This window comes from Oncorhynchus keta, chromosome 25 (genome assembly GCF_023373465.1).
Source record: "Oncorhynchus keta strain PuntledgeMale-10-30-2019 chromosome 25, Oket_V2, whole genome shotgun sequence".
Lineage (NCBI taxonomy): Eukaryota > Metazoa > Chordata > Actinopteri > Salmoniformes > Salmonidae > Oncorhynchus > Oncorhynchus keta.
The window spans coordinates 4,130,001-4,147,367 of record NC_068445.1 but is presented as its reverse complement, the minus strand read 5'-3'; the positions used below and the strand labels follow the sequence as shown (position 1 = coordinate 4,147,367).

The 17,367-nt window shown below is 44.0% G+C and overlaps 1 protein-coding gene across 8 annotated transcripts in view; it reads left to right on the top strand.

Annotated features, from left to right (window-relative positions):
- The first annotated feature begins 955 nt into the window (after positions 1 to 955).
- The window catches only part of LOC118358022 (multiple C2 and transmembrane domain-containing protein 1-like), a 213,395-nt gene continuing 196,983 nt past the window's right edge, over positions 956 to 17,367 (top strand). For all 8 annotated transcript variants that reach the window (XM_052478509.1, XM_052478513.1, XM_052478508.1 and 5 more), the window contains exon 1: positions 956 to 1,760. In XM_052478509.1, coding sequence (XP_052334469.1) covers positions 1,248 to 1,760 — 513 coding nt within the window. In that variant the 5' untranslated portion in view covers positions 956 to 1,247. The remainder of the gene's footprint in view (positions 1,761 to 17,367) is intronic.

Below are 17,367 nucleotides of genomic sequence, written 5' to 3'. Positions count from 1 at the left end.
GCATGCCATGAGAGAGAGAGAGAGAGAGAGAGGTCACACAACTGCTAAAACAAGGCTCGGGTGGAAGTGGAATTATACGTACATGGGATTTCAAAAGACTAAATGCGGATGCACTTGTTAAACATCTGCTTGTTCCAGCTGATATTTATGGTAAACTTGACCTTAAACATGCTTAAAGACCCAATGCAGCCATTTTTCTATCAATAACAAATCATTTCCGGGTAACAATAAATCACCTCCCTGTAATAGATTTCCATTGGATTGCCATCAATGTAGAAAAATAGCTTTTTAGCAAAAAGCTTTCTCAAGCAATAATGTAGGACTGTCTGGGAGAGGTCTGAACCACTTGCTTACAACACTCCCCCGCAGCTCCCGCAAGATGTCTGGATTATGCCTCTACTGCCATTCATTCCGAATGAGACTGGTTTGGATTTCTTCCTGACTAATATGTCTGCCATTTTCAGCCCACTTTGGAACTTCAAGGGTTTCGACATAGCCCCTCTAGAAATGTAATAGGATATCTAGAGGCGCCCAAAATGGTCATCCTCTGAGTGTGCTCCCTTCTCTCAGAGAGAAAGTGCTTTCATTCACAACAGAGGGGAAGGCATCAAAAGGACTAATTTATTCGGCTAATATTCATGAAACGCACGCATGCACACGCACACCTCTCTTGCAAAATGAAAACAAAATCTACTGGCCTTTGTCAATGGCATAAAATGCATTATGAAACGCAATCAGAACATGTGATAACTTCAACCCACTGGCATGGGTTGACCAGGGGGAGGCGCATTTAATATTTTAATGTGTCCAGTTAGTCTTATGTTCAGTTCTCTACTCTATCTCTATTGGAAATGTATATTGCAACTACTAACTACCAACGCATAAGTTATTAAGCGCTGTCTGCTAAAGTGTGTGTTGCCATATGTTCAACTATGTGTTTCCATCTGATTCTGACTCCAAGAGGGGTGCCCATGCAGCCTGTGTGAACTTCACATGTATATGGCAAGCGCAACGCTTCCGCTCCATCATTTACCGTTTGACCGCAACACAACACGTTTGTCATGAAATTCACACTTCAGGCGCGCACATTCGCGGATGACGAAGATCCAGAAGATCTACACGAGCCCATGCGTCTTGTGCGGCTCATTGGCGCTGGAAACTGATCATAGTGGAAGTGCAGTATCTTCAGCCAACGGTGACATTCACGACGCCGTGCGCGCAGACTGGCAGGCTGCTGTACCGGCACTATGGAGGAGAAAAACAAGGACGATAACGCCACGAAGGGACAGGAATCGATGTCCTATCAACGGAGGTTGTGGAAGAATTTTCAAGAAAAAACCAAACCGTTTATGAGTCCCAAATTGGTCTCTGAACGTCGCAATCCCGACAGTAAAAAGGAGACGGGGTTATGGATGTTTAAAAGGAAAAAGAAACAGTTGGACCGTGTCTTTTCGTCCTCACAGCCCAATCTCTGCTCCTCTACCCCGTCGACTTTCCCGGGCGACCTGTCACTCGGCGGTACAGCGGTCCCTGGGAACAGCGACAACGGGCAACCTATGCAACAGCTGCTGGGTGCGGTTGGAGTGTCGGCAAGCAAGCCAGAGCTAACGGGACACGAGTGCCCGAAGCTCATCGTCTCCCATTTAATCATGTCCCACCAGAAGAGCTCCTCTCTCGGCTCTGCATGCTTCGAGAAGCTGGTAGTCAAATCTGCGGACGTTGGAGAGGAGGAACAGCTCCGCAAAAACGCCAGTGATTCTGTGAGTAACCTGGAAGTAAATAAACGTGCCACAACGTCTCCAAAAGCACCCCTTAATGATATGTGTGAATACATATTAGCAGGTTGTTTATGTATTTTAAGAAAATTGATGAGGCTGTAGAAGTGTCCGTTTACGGACAATGACATCACGGTATGATGGACTTTCCATTTTGTGTGACCGTAAAATTGACTAGATTTCCATAAATTGCCTTCAAATCCCATCTCATTACTACACTTACACAAAATCTCAATTACAGTATACCTACAAATTCACTGTCTGTAGCTATGGGGGAGCAGGGTTTGAACCAGAAACCCTGAAAAACAAGACAAGTGTGCACTACCCCCTGTGCCATAAAGGTCCTGACCTGTGGGTAGAGCCTGTAGTAGTAAACATCCTCATTTGTAACACCAAGTTTATTACATTTATTTTTTTAAATGTTCTACATGGGATGCAATTGATTAACATTCAAATGTACAAGTGGAGTCAGCTATGAATGCTACAGCAGTCAAATGTAATTCTAATTCTAATTCCAAATATACATAGACAAGTTCAACAATATAGGCTGCCTACTGCGGTGCAAGGTAACGTTAGTGGCGTTATCCGCTTGATCTCTTGCAGTGCCAAAACTTGCCTGGAAAAGTCGACCCTCAGCCACCATAAGGTTGAATTGTAAAATACATATGCCATCGAAAGGTTGCAATAGTAAACTCAACATCTAAGAGGAAAACAATTAGCCAGTTAGCCACTCCAAAAAAGTTAGCAAGTAGATGCATGAACGTTTATTTGGCTGTAGGTTAATCACGCAAGCAAATGCATGTGTGAATCTATCTGTATACTAGCCATCTAAATGAGCTAACGAGCTCCCTTCACTTACCAGAAGTAGCTGAGACAGAGCTGACCTTTTTTTTGTTTTATTATTATCCTGTGTCCAGCATGCTGGCACTGGTCATGCTGAGGAGTCTAAAATATGGTCCCATGAGCAAGAAAATATTCTCAAACCCTTGCTGAATGAAAATCGCCCACAATTCCAATTTTCATCCAGAAGCTCAAAGTAGAAACATCAAAACAACTTTCTAACAATAGACCTGCCAGTGTCTTCAAAAAATCCCTTCTCCTGCACACCATCAGATGTTGCACCCAGACAGACACACAGACTGACTGACAGCCGGGAGCCAATATTATTAACCGTTATCACGACATGTATTGGTCAGCTAAATTACATTTTTATTCTGTACCACTCAACTCTAATTTATAATGACTCTCGTTCGTAATGAGGGAAATAGCTAGATATGCACTAGTGTTCAAAAAGTTTGGGGTCGCTTTGAAATGTCCTTGTTTTTGAAAGAAAGGCAGCATCCCGGAGTCCCCTCTTCACTGTTGACGTTGAGACTGGTGTTTTGCAGAAACTATTTAATGAAGCTGCAATTTAAGGACTTGTGAGGCGTCTGTTTCTCAAACTAGATACTCTAATGTACTTGTCCTCTTGCTCAGTTGCGCACCGGGGCCTCCCACTTCTCTTTCTTTTCTGGTTAGACCCAGTTTGCTCTGTTCTGTGAAGGGAGTAGTACACAGTGTTGTACGAGATCTTCAGTTTCTTGGCAATTCCTCGCATGGAATAGTCTTCATTTCTCAGAACATTTGGATCACTTTGAAGTGATCCAAATCGCAAATGAGTATTTTCGAAATACACTGCTCAAAAATATAAAGGGAACACTAAAATAACACATCCTAGATCTGAATGAATTCAATATTTTTATTAAATACTTTTTTCTTTACATAGTTTAATGTGCTTACAACAAAATCACACAAAAATGATCCATGGAAATCAAATTTATCAACCCATGGAGGTCTGGATTTGGATTCTCTCAAAATTAAAGTGGAAAACCACACTACAGGCTGGTCCAACTTTGATGTAATGTCCTTAAAACAAGTCAAAATGAGGCTCAGTAGTGTGTGTGGCATCCACGTGCCTGTATGACCTCCCTACAACGCATGCTCCTGATGAGGTGGCGGATGGTCTCCTGAGGGATCTCCTCCCAGACCTGGACTAAAGCATCCGCCAACTCCTGGACAGTCTGTGGTGCATCTGTTGGTGGATGGAGCGAGACATGATGTCCCAGATGTGCTCAATTGGATTCAGGTCTGGGGAACGGGTGGGCCAGTCCATAGCATCAATGCCTTCCTTTTGCAGGAACTACTGACACACTCCAGCCACATGAGGTCTAGCATTGTCTTGCATTAGGAGGAACCCAGGGCAAACCGCACCAGTATATGGTCTCACAAGGGGTCAGAGGATCTCATCTCGGTACCTAATGGCAGTCAGGCTACCCCCGGGCTGTGCAGCCCCCCTAATAAATGCCACCCCACACCATGACTGACCCACTGCCAAACCGGTCATGCTGGAGGATGTTGCAGGCAGCAGAATGTTCTCCACGGCGTCTCCAGACTGTCACGTCTGTCACACGTGCTCAGTGTGAACCTGCTTTCATCTGTGAAGAGCACAGGGCGCCAGTGGCGAATTTGCCAATCTTGGTGTTCTCTGGCAAATGGCAAACGTCCTGCACGGTGTTGGGCTGTAAGCACAACCCCCACCTGTGGACGTCGGGCCCTCATACCACCCTCGTGGAGTCTGTTTCTGACCGGTTGAGCAGACACATGCACATTTGTGGCCTGCTGGAGGTCATTTTGCAGGGCTCTGGCAGTGCTCCTCCTGCTCCTCCTTGCACAAAGGCGGAGGTAGCGGTCCTGATGCTGGGTTGTTGGCCTCCTCCACGTCTCCTGATGTACTGGCCTGTCTCCTGGTAGCGCCTCCATGCTCTGGACACTACGCTGACAGACACAGCAAACCTTCTTGCCACAGCTCGCATTGATGTCCCATCCTGGATGAGCTGCACTACCTGAGCCACTTGTGTGGGTTGTAGACTCCATCTCATGCTACCACTCGAGTGAAAGCACCGCCAGCATTCAAAAGTGACCAAAACATCAGCCAGGAAGCATAGGAACTGAGAAGTGGTCTGTAGTCACCACCTGCAGAACCACTCCTTTATTGGGGGTGTCTTGCTAATTGCCTATAATTTCCACCTGTTGTATATTCCATTTGCACAACAGCATGTGACATTTATTGTCAATCAGTGTTGCTTCCTAAGTGGACAGTTTGATTTCACAGAAGTGTGATTGACTTGTAGGTACATTGTGTTGTTTAAGTGTTCCTTTAATTTTTTTGAGCAGTGTATATAAATACAGGGGAAAAAAAGGGTCATTTTATTTGGGACTTACTTAGTCAGGCTTTAACATTCTACACACGTGTCATACAGCAATTAGATGCTACGCAGCAGCTTAGCACTTGGATGAACAAAGTAGTTTAGTTTCAATGTCTAGTCAAATTACCTTGCCATCTACACAGCCATATATCATCTCTGCACTGTTCTGAGGTAAAAGTCATGCTGTTCACTATTCACAGCAGCTGCCTCGACGCGCTGCCCAGAGGTTTCCGTATGGTCCTAAAACATTCTCTCTTCTACCGCTAAACACGGCTCTTAGCTATCCGCATGGTTCTAAAGCCACCCCTTAGTACTTGCTACACTGCATTTCCTTTTTGATCGGGATTGGACTGATTTTAGTAGCCTATTTGAAATTGTTGGTGTTGAGCTAGGGTATGGCGAATGCCATACACAATGATAGCCATCTTACGCTTACTTGGTTAAAAAAAAAAATCAAACCCTGCTGTAGTCAAGATCCATTCAGCTCTCAGTACGTAAGATAAACTAAATTGACTCCCACTCCTTCCCCAGTGTTTCTGGCTTTAGCCTCCACAGTACAACAGCTCCGTCTGACATCCAGGTGCTTGTGTAAGCAATTTGGCACACATACTTACTCAAGTGCACTTTTCCCCTGTGCCAAGGACCTCTTATCCATTTCATATTTGAGACACCTGCATTCAGGTGACAGGGTGAAGGGTACTTCAATTTTTTTTTAAATGATCTGTGAACACTATGTGTACTCTATGGCCCCTTTACCAGAGATAGGCCTCTACTGTATAACCAGGGTTGCCAAATAAGCCAAGTAAGCATTTCTCATTTCTAAAATGCCTCTCAGAGCTCAGGATTTAGCCTACACTTTCTAAATGAAACGAGAGTTTATGGGAAATAACAAGCCACTGTATTACCTGCTCGTAATTTCACAATGTCATCTGGAGAGTGAGCGGTGGTGATTCATTGTAACTTCTGAGAGTCAGGTAAACATGTATTCAATGAAAGCGGCATACAACTGGACATTCTAGGATGTCCTAGTTTGTTAACTAGTAACCACACAGTGTATACTGTCCATTGGAAGTGGGTGTATGTCATACGGTGTAGATTACTACGAGTCCCAATTCCTTTCAAAACTTTGCATACCTCACCAATGCAATGAGGCATCAAAAACATATCTGATGATGGTGTGTGTGTGTGTGTGTGTGTGTGTGTGTGTGTGTGTGTGTGTGTGTGTGTGTGTGTGTGTGTGTGTGTGTGTGTGTGTGTGTGTGTGTGTGTGTGTGTGTGTGTGTGTGTGTGTCAGCAAGGCTGAATGGTTTCTTGATGTCACAGAAAATCCATGTTGTCATGCAGTATCTACTGTTTTGTACCCCATATCATTTTATTTGATCATGGGAAATGGGCGGATAGACTAACTGCAGGAGAACTGTCATGTGTTTCCTCATTATCTGTCATAATCAGCATGTGTCATATTCCATGGACACTATGCGTTGCATGACGTTGATGTTGCTATTTAACAGATGCTTCTTGCCAGGGTGATAGGTGTTTCAATAGGACCTCTGTGTATTGAAATAAATCAGCTGGAGTCACAGCTATGTTCATCTTTTGCGTTCAGCTCATGAGGCTCTCCACTTAACCCCAGCTCTACTGATGTACACTTGATGAATGGCCACTCCCAGACACAATAACCTCCAGCCCATGTGAAAGTGACTGTGGGTCTGCTCTGTTCCAGTATAGATCTTGGCTCGCGTCGCACACCACAGACTCTTGTGTTTTGGTTTTGGTGACACTGACACGTGATGTTTCTGATTGGCTGGATATGTGCACACTTTTCCAGGTAGAAATCAGCCCCTGCTCCCAAGCTAAAAAGCAAGGTTAGAATCATTCTGGGAAGATTTAATCCCCTCATATCTCTCCCTTCATTTTACTCTCTCACTCTCCACCTCTCTCTCCCTCTCTCTCTCACCCCAGACTGCTTATCAGTCACCCTGCCTCTGTGCCCAGCTGTTATGGGCCATTTGTGAAATATTTAGCAGTCAGGAAGGAGGAAGGCCATCTTGTATGCAGGACACACCAGACTCAAATGTTCTTAATGGCAGTTCCCTCGATGGAAGAATCAGAATCACTTTATTCAGGAAGTGCATTTGCATATATTTGAGGTTCTTGACCTGATGTTGAGAGCCTGAAAGTGTCTGGGCACCATGATTTGGAGAACAACCCACTATAACATTGGTGCAGGCTTGAGCAGCAAATTTTCCAAGAAATAGAGGCGTGTGGCTCTCACCTCTGATAGATTGCAATATCACCCTCTTTCTTTCCCGGACTCCCACCTGCTACTCAGGTGTGCTCAAGGTCTAGTGAAGGATACTGAGGGGAATGGAGGAAAGCCTTTCACTTGTGTCTGACTGAGCATGTTGGGCAAATGCAGACAGACGGTCAACTCCAGACAGTTTAAGCCTATCAACAATACTCACTTTATTACCACCACATCCAAGCATCCCGGTGTGTATCTCCCCCACCACTCTGACGTCTCCCCTGGACTGATCTCAATCTGGGTGTCTGAGTGAATGTACGACAGACACGTCGCCTAAGGTTGAAAGGGAGGATTCTCTGCTCTGAGGACACATATGCATACCCTCTAAAAACAGGAGAGAACTGGGAGAACAAACAGGGTGGTTGGTGTGTGGAGAGAGAGAGAGAACGCCAATGCATGGCATTCTTTCACTGAGGCGTTGCTCTCTAGATTCTGCCTCTTCTCTCGGGGCTACAGAGTTGCGTGTTAAACCACCGCATGACTCAGTAGTCCTCTACAGCTCTCATCACGAGCAGCACAATCGGAGATGTGAATCTCACATTGTAACGTCAGATCACAGAGCACTGCTCTGTCCCTCTGACAGACACAGCAGAAATGCACAGTAAGGCTTACTAAGGTTGCCTTCTCGTCGTCTTTTGTGTTGACACACGTTAAAAACTCAAATGTACTACAAACTACTGTAGTACTTACTGTATAACTCTGTTGTAAACTTTATAATACTATACTACACACTGTAGTATCCCTCTATCATGTGTAGTACTTATTATAGAATGTTGTCATATACTGTAGAATACTCTAGTAAATACTAGTTTTATATGAAGGGGGGAAAAACACTGTAGTTAATACTACAGTATTGTCCGCAAAACACACTTTTTTAAAACTATAGTAAATAGTACAGCATTTCATTTGCATATACCCTGCCAGTCCCCTCCCCATATGCCAGTTTGTGCCACCCATAAGTGAGAAACCCACATGCCAAGTATGACCATATATTGTGTTCTCTACAGGTTATAGGAAAAGAGCAGGAGCTCTGAACTATCTGTTCAGACCTCAGTCCTTCCTTCAGGTTATGGAACATTTGAAAAAGCCTCCACTTCTATGTCAAAGATAATGAAACACAAACAGTGCAATGAGGAGAACAGAAGGGATGGTTTAGCTTGACAATCGACACATGAATCAAAGGAGTATTTACGCATGGAACAGAACCCTTAACTGCTGACATGTAAAATCCTTATTGAACTGGGATCTCAGAAACACGGGCAATGGCTGCATGAGGAAAGATGGCATCAGTCCAATTACTGAATAGGATATTTTAGCAAATTAGATATGCCGTTTGTTAGTTAATTCCGACATGAATTCGTGTCAGTTAAGGTCAACATGCTGGTTATTTGAGTTGACGTTTTCTTAGTCCTCTTAAGAGCCTAATAAGCAGTAGCAATCCGCCAACAGCTCAAAAGTTGTAAGCAACCGCCTAAATGTTTCTTTGAAGTTTTTGGGAGATTCCGGACACTGCTGAATGTATCGATATTGGCAGAAATGTTGAGTTTTATTTTTGTCATCAAGATAATAAAATGTCCTAGTCTTGCTAATAAAATGTTTCAGTCTGTTTGAAAGGTTTACAAGCTAATATAGGGTTTAATTTCAAAATCTCGTGCAAACGCAACACACCACTTCAAAAACATCTCCACATGCAATTGAACAGCCTCACAATGATAGGACAACAGCAGACATTATTAGCTGTTGCCATATGTAAAACCAGACAACACGGACGGGGGAACAAGACACAGGTGGGCAGTAAACATTCAGTGGACAAACGGGCCGCGGAACCTTCACTGTTCAAAAAATGCTAATCAAACATAAGCCATTTGCAGCTCAATGAACACAGCTCCACTCACCAGAGGAGTATCGAATGCATTTGCAAATGAGGCCCCCAAAAGAGGAAACCTGCAGTCCTAATAACCAACGATGCATACGTTGTTTGCTTTCATTTATGATCTAATCTGGTCTCGGTATGAATGATAACCATGATACACTGTCTCTTCCAGTTTGGAGTGGCAGTTTCTGTTCTGTGCTCTACCTCATTGGAAAAGCCCATTATCCTTTCTCAGAATTAGATTTTAAAAAACAGCAATTCCAATTCTGGATAAAGAAGCAGAGTTTGTATTGTGATTGCCAGGTGTTGCAGATGGACTGTCTGCACCGGGAATAGAACAACGGTGTGTTCTAGGGCTGTCCCCAACTAAAACAAAATATTGGTTGACCGAAAATTGTCTGTTCTTTTGACCAATCGATTGGTCAAAATTTTCTTAAGTGTATTTTTCCATTTATAGACACACCATAAGTGTTTTAATAAAATCCTCTACAGTGGGACAAAAAAAGTATTTAGTCAGCAACCAATTGTGCAAGTTCTCCCACTTAAAAAGATGAGAGGCCTGTCATTTTCATCATAGGTACACTTCAACTATGACAGACAAAATGAGAAGAAAAAAAATCCAGAAATCACATTGTAGGATTTTTAATGAATTTATTTGCAAATTAGGGTGGAAAATAAGTATTTGGTCACCTACAAACAAGCAACATTTCTGGCTCTCACAGACCTGTAACTTCTTCTTTAAGAGGCTCCTCTGTCCTCCACTCGTTACCTGTATTAATGGCACCAGTTTGAACTTGTTATCACTATAAAAGACACCTTTCCACAACCTATTAAAGGAACAGATGGAAGAAAGTTTGAAGTGCCGGTACTCAGCTCCGGTGAGCTCCTGCCCAAGTCAAGCACTGTGTCACGCCATGACCTGAGTATTCTTTGTTTTCTTTATATATTTTGGTTAGGTCAGGGTGTGACATGGGTGATGTATGTGTTTTTGTACGGTCAAGGGGTTTTGTAGGTTTATGGGGTTGTTTACCATCTAGGTGTTTGTATGTCTATGGTTGCCTAGATTGGTTCTCAATTAGAGGCAGCTGTTTATCGTTGTCTCTGATTGGGAACCATATTTAGGCAGCCATCTTCTTTGGGTATTTCGTGGGTTATTGTTCTTGTGATGTTGCATGTTTGCACTCAGTTTTGATAGCGGTCACGTTCGTCTTGTTATTTTGTTTGTTTGTTTAGTGTACTTCGTGTTTTCCATCCTTCTTTAAAAGATGTATTCACATCACTCTGCGCTTTGGTCTCCTCACTACGACGATCGTGACACACTGCTTCTTATTGCTTGCACAAATAGCCTACAGCTGTGTCTGTCCGGAGCTCACTGGCAGCAGGAAACTCTGAGGGCCGAGAATACTTCATACAATGTTGCAAATTTGCTAGCACATGCTTTGGGCATGACCAAAGTTAATAGGTAATACAATGTTTCAAGTTCATTGCAGACAGGTCATGCGTAGCCATATATTCTTTTAAATCCGGATATTTTCTACCTAAAAGCTGCAATGTTTTTGTTTGTTATTTTTATGTAGGCAATTTTATATAGTTGGCAATGACAATGGGAGTTACTTTTTAGGTTTGCATCATTTTCATTTAGATTTGGATAGAATTTTGATTAACCACATAACAATGATTTTTAGATATTAATACGTTATTATAAATTAAATGAAACTGATCCACAAAAATGTGCATATGAAAACCATAACTGGCATGCAGATCGGTAGAATTGGGAAGATAAATTGTTATTCCATATGAGAAAGGTTGCCGGGGCCTCGTGTAGCCTATTACCGGCAACGTCAGGAGTTATTTTTTTCTTCTGGTTATCTAGATCTCTGACTCCCTCTTGAGTTATTTGTGTATTATTTAATCAAACAGTAAGCTTAAAGCATCAGATAAGCTCAATGCTCAATGTCGAGCAGCTCAGGACAGACTAGCGGCTCTGGCGGCTCAGGACAGACGGGAGACTCTGGCGGCTAAGGACAGACTGGCGGCTCTGGCGGCTCAGGACAGACGGGAGACTCTGGCGGCTCAGGACAGACGGGAGACTGGCGGCTCAGGACAGACGGGAGACTCTGGCGGCTCAAGACAGACAGGAGACTCTGGCGGCTCAGGACAGACGGGAGACTCTGGCGGCTCAGGACAGACGGGAGACTCTGGCGGCTCAGGACAGACGGGAGACTCTGGCGGCTCAGGACAGACGGGAGACTCTGGTGGCGCTGGACAGGCTGGAGCTCCTGTAGGGATGAGACGGAGAGACAGCCTGGTGCGGGGGGCTGCCACCGGATTGCTGGTCCGTGGAGGTGGCACTGGATAGACCGGACCGTGCAGGCTCACTGGAGCTCTTAAGCACAGAGCCTGCCCAACCTTACCTGGTTGAATGCTCCCGGTAGCCAGGCCAGTGCGGCAAGGTGGAATAACCTGCGCTGTGCTGGCAAACCGGGGACACCATGCATAAGGCTGGTACCATGTACGCCGGCCCGAGGAGACCTCTCTCTCCGGTAAACACAGAAAGTTGGTCGCAGGTCTCCTACCTGGCTTCACCACACTCCACGTGTATATTCCACGTGTGCACTCCACGTGTGCCTCCCCCCAAGAACCTTTTGGGGCTGCCTCTCGTGCTTCCAGCCACGCTGCCGTGCTGCCTCCTCATACCAGCGCCTCCAGCTCTGCTTTGGGGCGGCGATATTCCCCTGGCTGTGCCCAGGGTCCTTCGCCGTCCAGAATCTCCTCCCATGTCCATGAGTCCTGCGTTCTTTGCCGCTGCTGCTGCTGGCCATTACCACGCTGCTTGGTCCATTGTTGGTGCGTTATTCTGTCACAATCGTCATAGTGAGGAGACCAAAGCGCAGCGTGATGTGAATACATATTTTTAATGAAAGACGGAAAACACGAAGTACACTAAACAAACAAACAAAATAACAAGACGAACGTGACCACTATCAAAACTGAGTGCAAACATGCAACATCACATAGACAATAACCCACAAAATACCCAAAGAGATGGCTGCCTAAATATGGTTCCCAATCAGAGACAACGATAAACAGCTGCCTCTAATTGAGAACCAATCTAGGCAACCATAGACATACATAAACACCTAGATGGTAAACAATCCCATAAACCTACAAAACCCCTAGACAGTACAAAAACACATACATCACCCATGTCACACCCTGACCTAACCAAAATATATACTCAACATTGATAGGAGTGCTCCGAACAAAAGTCGATGACTAAATTGAATTGACAAAACTTGTAATTGGAAGGAAGTAAACAAAAACGTGTTTCTCAAATTAAAATCAAACTTAATTTGTCACGTGCCAAATACAACACAAGTATAGACCTTACCGTGAAATGCTTTTATTAAAATACTTAACCAACAGTGCAGTTCAAGAAGAGTTAAGAGAATAAAGTAAAGTAAAAAAATATAAAAAGTAACACAATAACATATCAATAACGAGGCTATATACGGGTACCGAGTCAGTGTGCAGGGGTACAGGTTAGAGGTCGTTTCTACATGTAGGTAGGGGTGAAGTGACTATGCATAGATAACAAACAGCGGGTAGCAGCAGTGTACAAAACAAATGGAGGGGAAGGGTCAATGTAATAGTCCAGTGGCCATTTGATTAATTGTTCAGCAGTCTTACGGCTTGGGGGTAGAAGCTGTTGAGGAGCCTTTTGGTCCTAGACTTGGTGCTCCGGTACCGCTTGCCATGTGGTAGCAGAGAGAACAGTCTATGACTTAGGTGACTGGAGTCTCTGACAATTTCATGGGCTTTCCTCTGACACCGCCTATTATATAGGTCTTGGATGGCAGGAAGCTTGGCCCCAGTGATGTACTGGGCCGTACACACAACCCTCTGTAGCGCCTTATGGTCAGATGCCGAGCAGTTGTCATACCAGGCGGTGATGCAACCGGTCAGGATGCTCTAGATTGTACAGCTGTAGAACTTTTTGAGGATCTGGGGACCCATGCCAAATCTTTTCAGTCTCCTGAGGGGGAAAAGGTTTTGTCGTGCCCTCTTCACGACTGTCTTGGCGTGTTTGGACCATGATAGATCGTTGGTGATGTGGACACAAAGGAACTTGAAACTCTGAGATCCGCTCCACTACAACCCCGTTGATGTTAATGGGGGCCTGTTTGGTCGGCTTTTTCCTGTAGTCCACGATCAGCTCCTTTGTCATGCTCACATTGAAGGAGCGGTTGTCGTCCTGGCACCACACTGCCAGTTCTCTGACCTCCTCCCTATAGGCTGTCTCATCATTGTCGGTGATCACGCCTACCACTGTTGTGCCATCAACAAACTTAATGATGTTGTTGGAGTAATGTTAGGCCATGCAGTCATGGGTGAACAGAGAGTACAGGAGGAGACTAAGCATACACCCCTGAGGGACCCCCGTGTTGAGGATCAGCGTGGCAGGTGTGTTGTTGCCTACCCTTACCACCTGGGGGCGGCCCGTCAGGAAGTCCAGGATCCAGTTGCAGAGGGAGGTGTTTAGTCCCAGGGTCCTTAGTTTAGTGATGAGCTTTGTGGGCACTGTGGTGTTGAACGCTGAGCTGTAGTCAATGAACAGCATTCTCACATACAGTAGGTGTTCCTTTTTTCCAGGTTGGAAAGGGCAGTGTGGAGTGTGATTGAGATTGCGTCATATGTGGATCTGTTGGGGCGGTATGCGAATGGGAGTGGGTCTATGGTATCCGGGAGGATGCTGTTGATGTGAGCCATGACCAGCCTTTCAAAGCACTTCATGGCTACTGACGTTTGTGTTACAGGGTAATAATTTAGCCAGGTTACCTTCGCTTCCTTGGGCACAGGGACTATGGTGGTCTGCTTGAGAAATGTAGGTATTACAGACAGAGGTTGAAAATGTCAGTGAAGACATTTGCCAGCATGCTTTGAGTACACATCCTGGTAATCCATCTGGTCCCACGGCTTTGTGAATGTTGACCTGTTTTAAGGTCTTGCTCACATCGGCTACTCAGAGTGTTGTCACACAATCATCCAGAACAGCTGGTGCTCTCATGCATGCTTCAGTGTTGCTTGCTATCTTAAAAGGCATTTAGCTCGTGTGGTAGGCTCGTGTCGCGGGGCAGCTCGCGTCTGGGTTTCCCTTTGTAGTCCGTAATAGTTTTCAAGCCCTGCCACATCTGATCAGAACCGGTGTAGAAGGATGCAATCTTAATCCTGTATTGATGCTTTGCTTGTTTGATGGTTCGTCGGAGGGCATAGCGGGATTTCTTATAGGCGTCCAGATTAGTGTCCCGCTCCTTGAAAGCTGCAGCTCTTGCCTTTAGCTCGATGCAGATGTTTCCTGTAATCCATGGCTTCTGCTTGGGATATGTACATACGGTCACTGTGTGGAGATGTCGATGCACTTATTGATGAAGCCGATGACTGAGGTGGTATACTCCTCAGTGCCATTGGATGAATCCCGGAACATATTCCAGTCTGTGCTAGCAAAACAGTCCTGTAGCGTAGCATCCTCGTCATCTGACCACTTCCGTATTGAGTGATTCGCTGGTACTTCCTGCTTTAGTTTTTGCTTGTTAGCAGGAATCAGGAGGATTGAATTATGGTCAGATTTTCCAAATGGAGGGTGAGGGAGAGGTTTGTATGCATCTCTGTGTGTGGATTAAAGGTGGTCTACCGTTTTTTCCCCTCTGGTTGCACATGTGACATGCTGGTAAAAATTTGATAAAACTGATTTAAGTTTGCCTGCATTAACCAGCTCGGGAGTTTTATTCCTCTGCTGGTAGCGTGACTACAGCTCAAGCTCATTACCATAACGCACAATGCGCAAAAATATTCCTAAAAATATTTAACCTCCACACATTAACAAGTAAAATAGCTCAAATGAAAGATAAACAAGTTGTTTATCTAGCCAGCAAGTCAGATTTCTAAAATGTTTTATGGCATAGCACATATTTATGTCAAACCACCACCGCAGACATAGCTCATTAGCATAGCCAAGTAGGAAAAAATATGCAATCAACAAACGCAGGATTAAAAGAAAAATCATTTCACTAACCTTTTGAAATCTTCATCAGATGACAGTAATATAACATGTTACACAGTACATTCATTTTTTTTTCAATAATATGCTATATATATCCATAAATCTCTGTTTACAATGATGCATCGTTCAAAAAATGCTACCCAAATGTCCTGAGAAATGACGATAGCCCCGGCAGATAACGTCAGCTAACAAGGAATACACATCATAAACTTTGACTAAATATGCATGTTTTACATATGTATAGCAAGATACACTTCTTCTAAATGCAATTGCATTGTTACATTTAATTTTAACGTTACATTTTGCGTTCACTAGACTATAATAAGGAGTCGGGATAGCATAATGACTCCTCTATCTTGGAGTCGACAGAAACCCAAAATTAATACATTAAATATTCCCTTACCTTTGTTATTCTTCCATCAAACGACCTGTAAGGGATTATACGCACCAAATTAGCGTTCAGTTTTCAAGTCTGCGTCTTTCGGTTCTCAAAATAGCCTGATTTTGGTAAAAATGTAGTCAAAATTGAAGTGGTTGCGCACCAAAACTTCGAAAGAATATATAATATGTCGAGTAAACTTGTCAAACTAACTTCATAATCAAGCTTTAACATGTTATAAAGGTGTACAGCAATTTTGAGAACAAACAGAAACACAAGCACTGTTCAATCGATCTTGGAAAAGAGAGAGGACTTGACCATTGCGCACAGGTTTTTTTGAGTGACTGAGAGCTTACCGCGTGCTCAAACTCTCCCGAGCGGGCGATTCTGAACACGTGGAGACTCTTCCGGGTGCTGTGACTGTTTGGAAAGGGTGTTTGCGATGAGGTCAAAGGTGACCCAACTTTTCAGATGAGAAGAGATATTTTGGGAAAATGCAGATTTTGAGAGTTCTGCTATACATAGAGACATAATTTAAACGGTTTTAAAAGCTTTAGAGTGTTTTCTATTCGATAATATTTTTTATTTGCATATATTAGCAACTTTTGACAAAAATGTATCATGTTTTATATGGGTACCCAAATCCTCCAGAAGGGGCAGTAAACCGTGGTATCCTGAACAGGTTTAAAGTCCCCGGCCACTAGGAGCGCCGCTTTTCGGTGAGCATTTTCTTGGTTGAGTGCGATCTTAGTGCCAGCATTGGTCTGTGGTGGTAAATAGATGGCTACAAATAATATAGATGAGAACCCTCTTGGTAGATAGTGTGGTAGACAGCTTATCATAGGGTACTACAATATATTCTACAGCGCACCAGCTGTTCTTGACAAAAAGACAGACGTCTTACCAGAAGTAGCTTCCCTTTTCTGCCGGTGCGGTGAAAATCCCTCCAGTTCTATATTATCCGTGTCGTCGTTCAGCCATGACTCGGTGAAACAATAGCTATTACAGTTCTTAATGTCCTATTGGTAGGATAATTGTAACTGTAGGTCATCAGTTTTATTTTCCAATGATTACATGTTAGCAAGTAGAATTGATGGCAGTGGGAGTTTACTCGCTCACCTATGGATTCTCAAAAGGCAGCCCGATCTGCTTCCACTTTTCCTCTGTCTTTTCTTCACGCAAATGACAGGGATCTGGGCCTGTTCTCGGGAGACCAGTATATCTTTCTCGTCTGACTGTAGCTAAGAAGGTAATACTAAGTGTATGTTGTGTAGCACATGTAGCCTGTAACCTGTTTTTGAGAAATATAATAATTGAAAAACGTAAGAGCTTTCATTGTCTGCTTATATTCCCCCTTTATTTATCCTACGGTTCTGACTTGCTGCACAGGGAGAACACTGTAAGAGTGGCCCATGTTCTGAATTCTGTCACTGTACATTTCAAAAGTGCTGAACAAATAGTTATATTGACTACGTCCGTCCTAGCTCGCTCATTATTGTCTTAATCGAAATTACGGATTGACTCTTATCCGCTTGTCGTTCCCTTATGCCATAGTTTGTACATCTCAATTGTCAGTAGAAACCACATTTGTTTAAGCACATCAGCCATATCAGCTATGTTTTTTTTAAAGGCAGTAAATGAGGCTGAATGAACTGTTTCGCTGTCAAACAAGGTTTCGCTGCCAGACAAGGCTCCGCTGATAGCCAGGTGTAGCAGTGGTAAGGTGTTG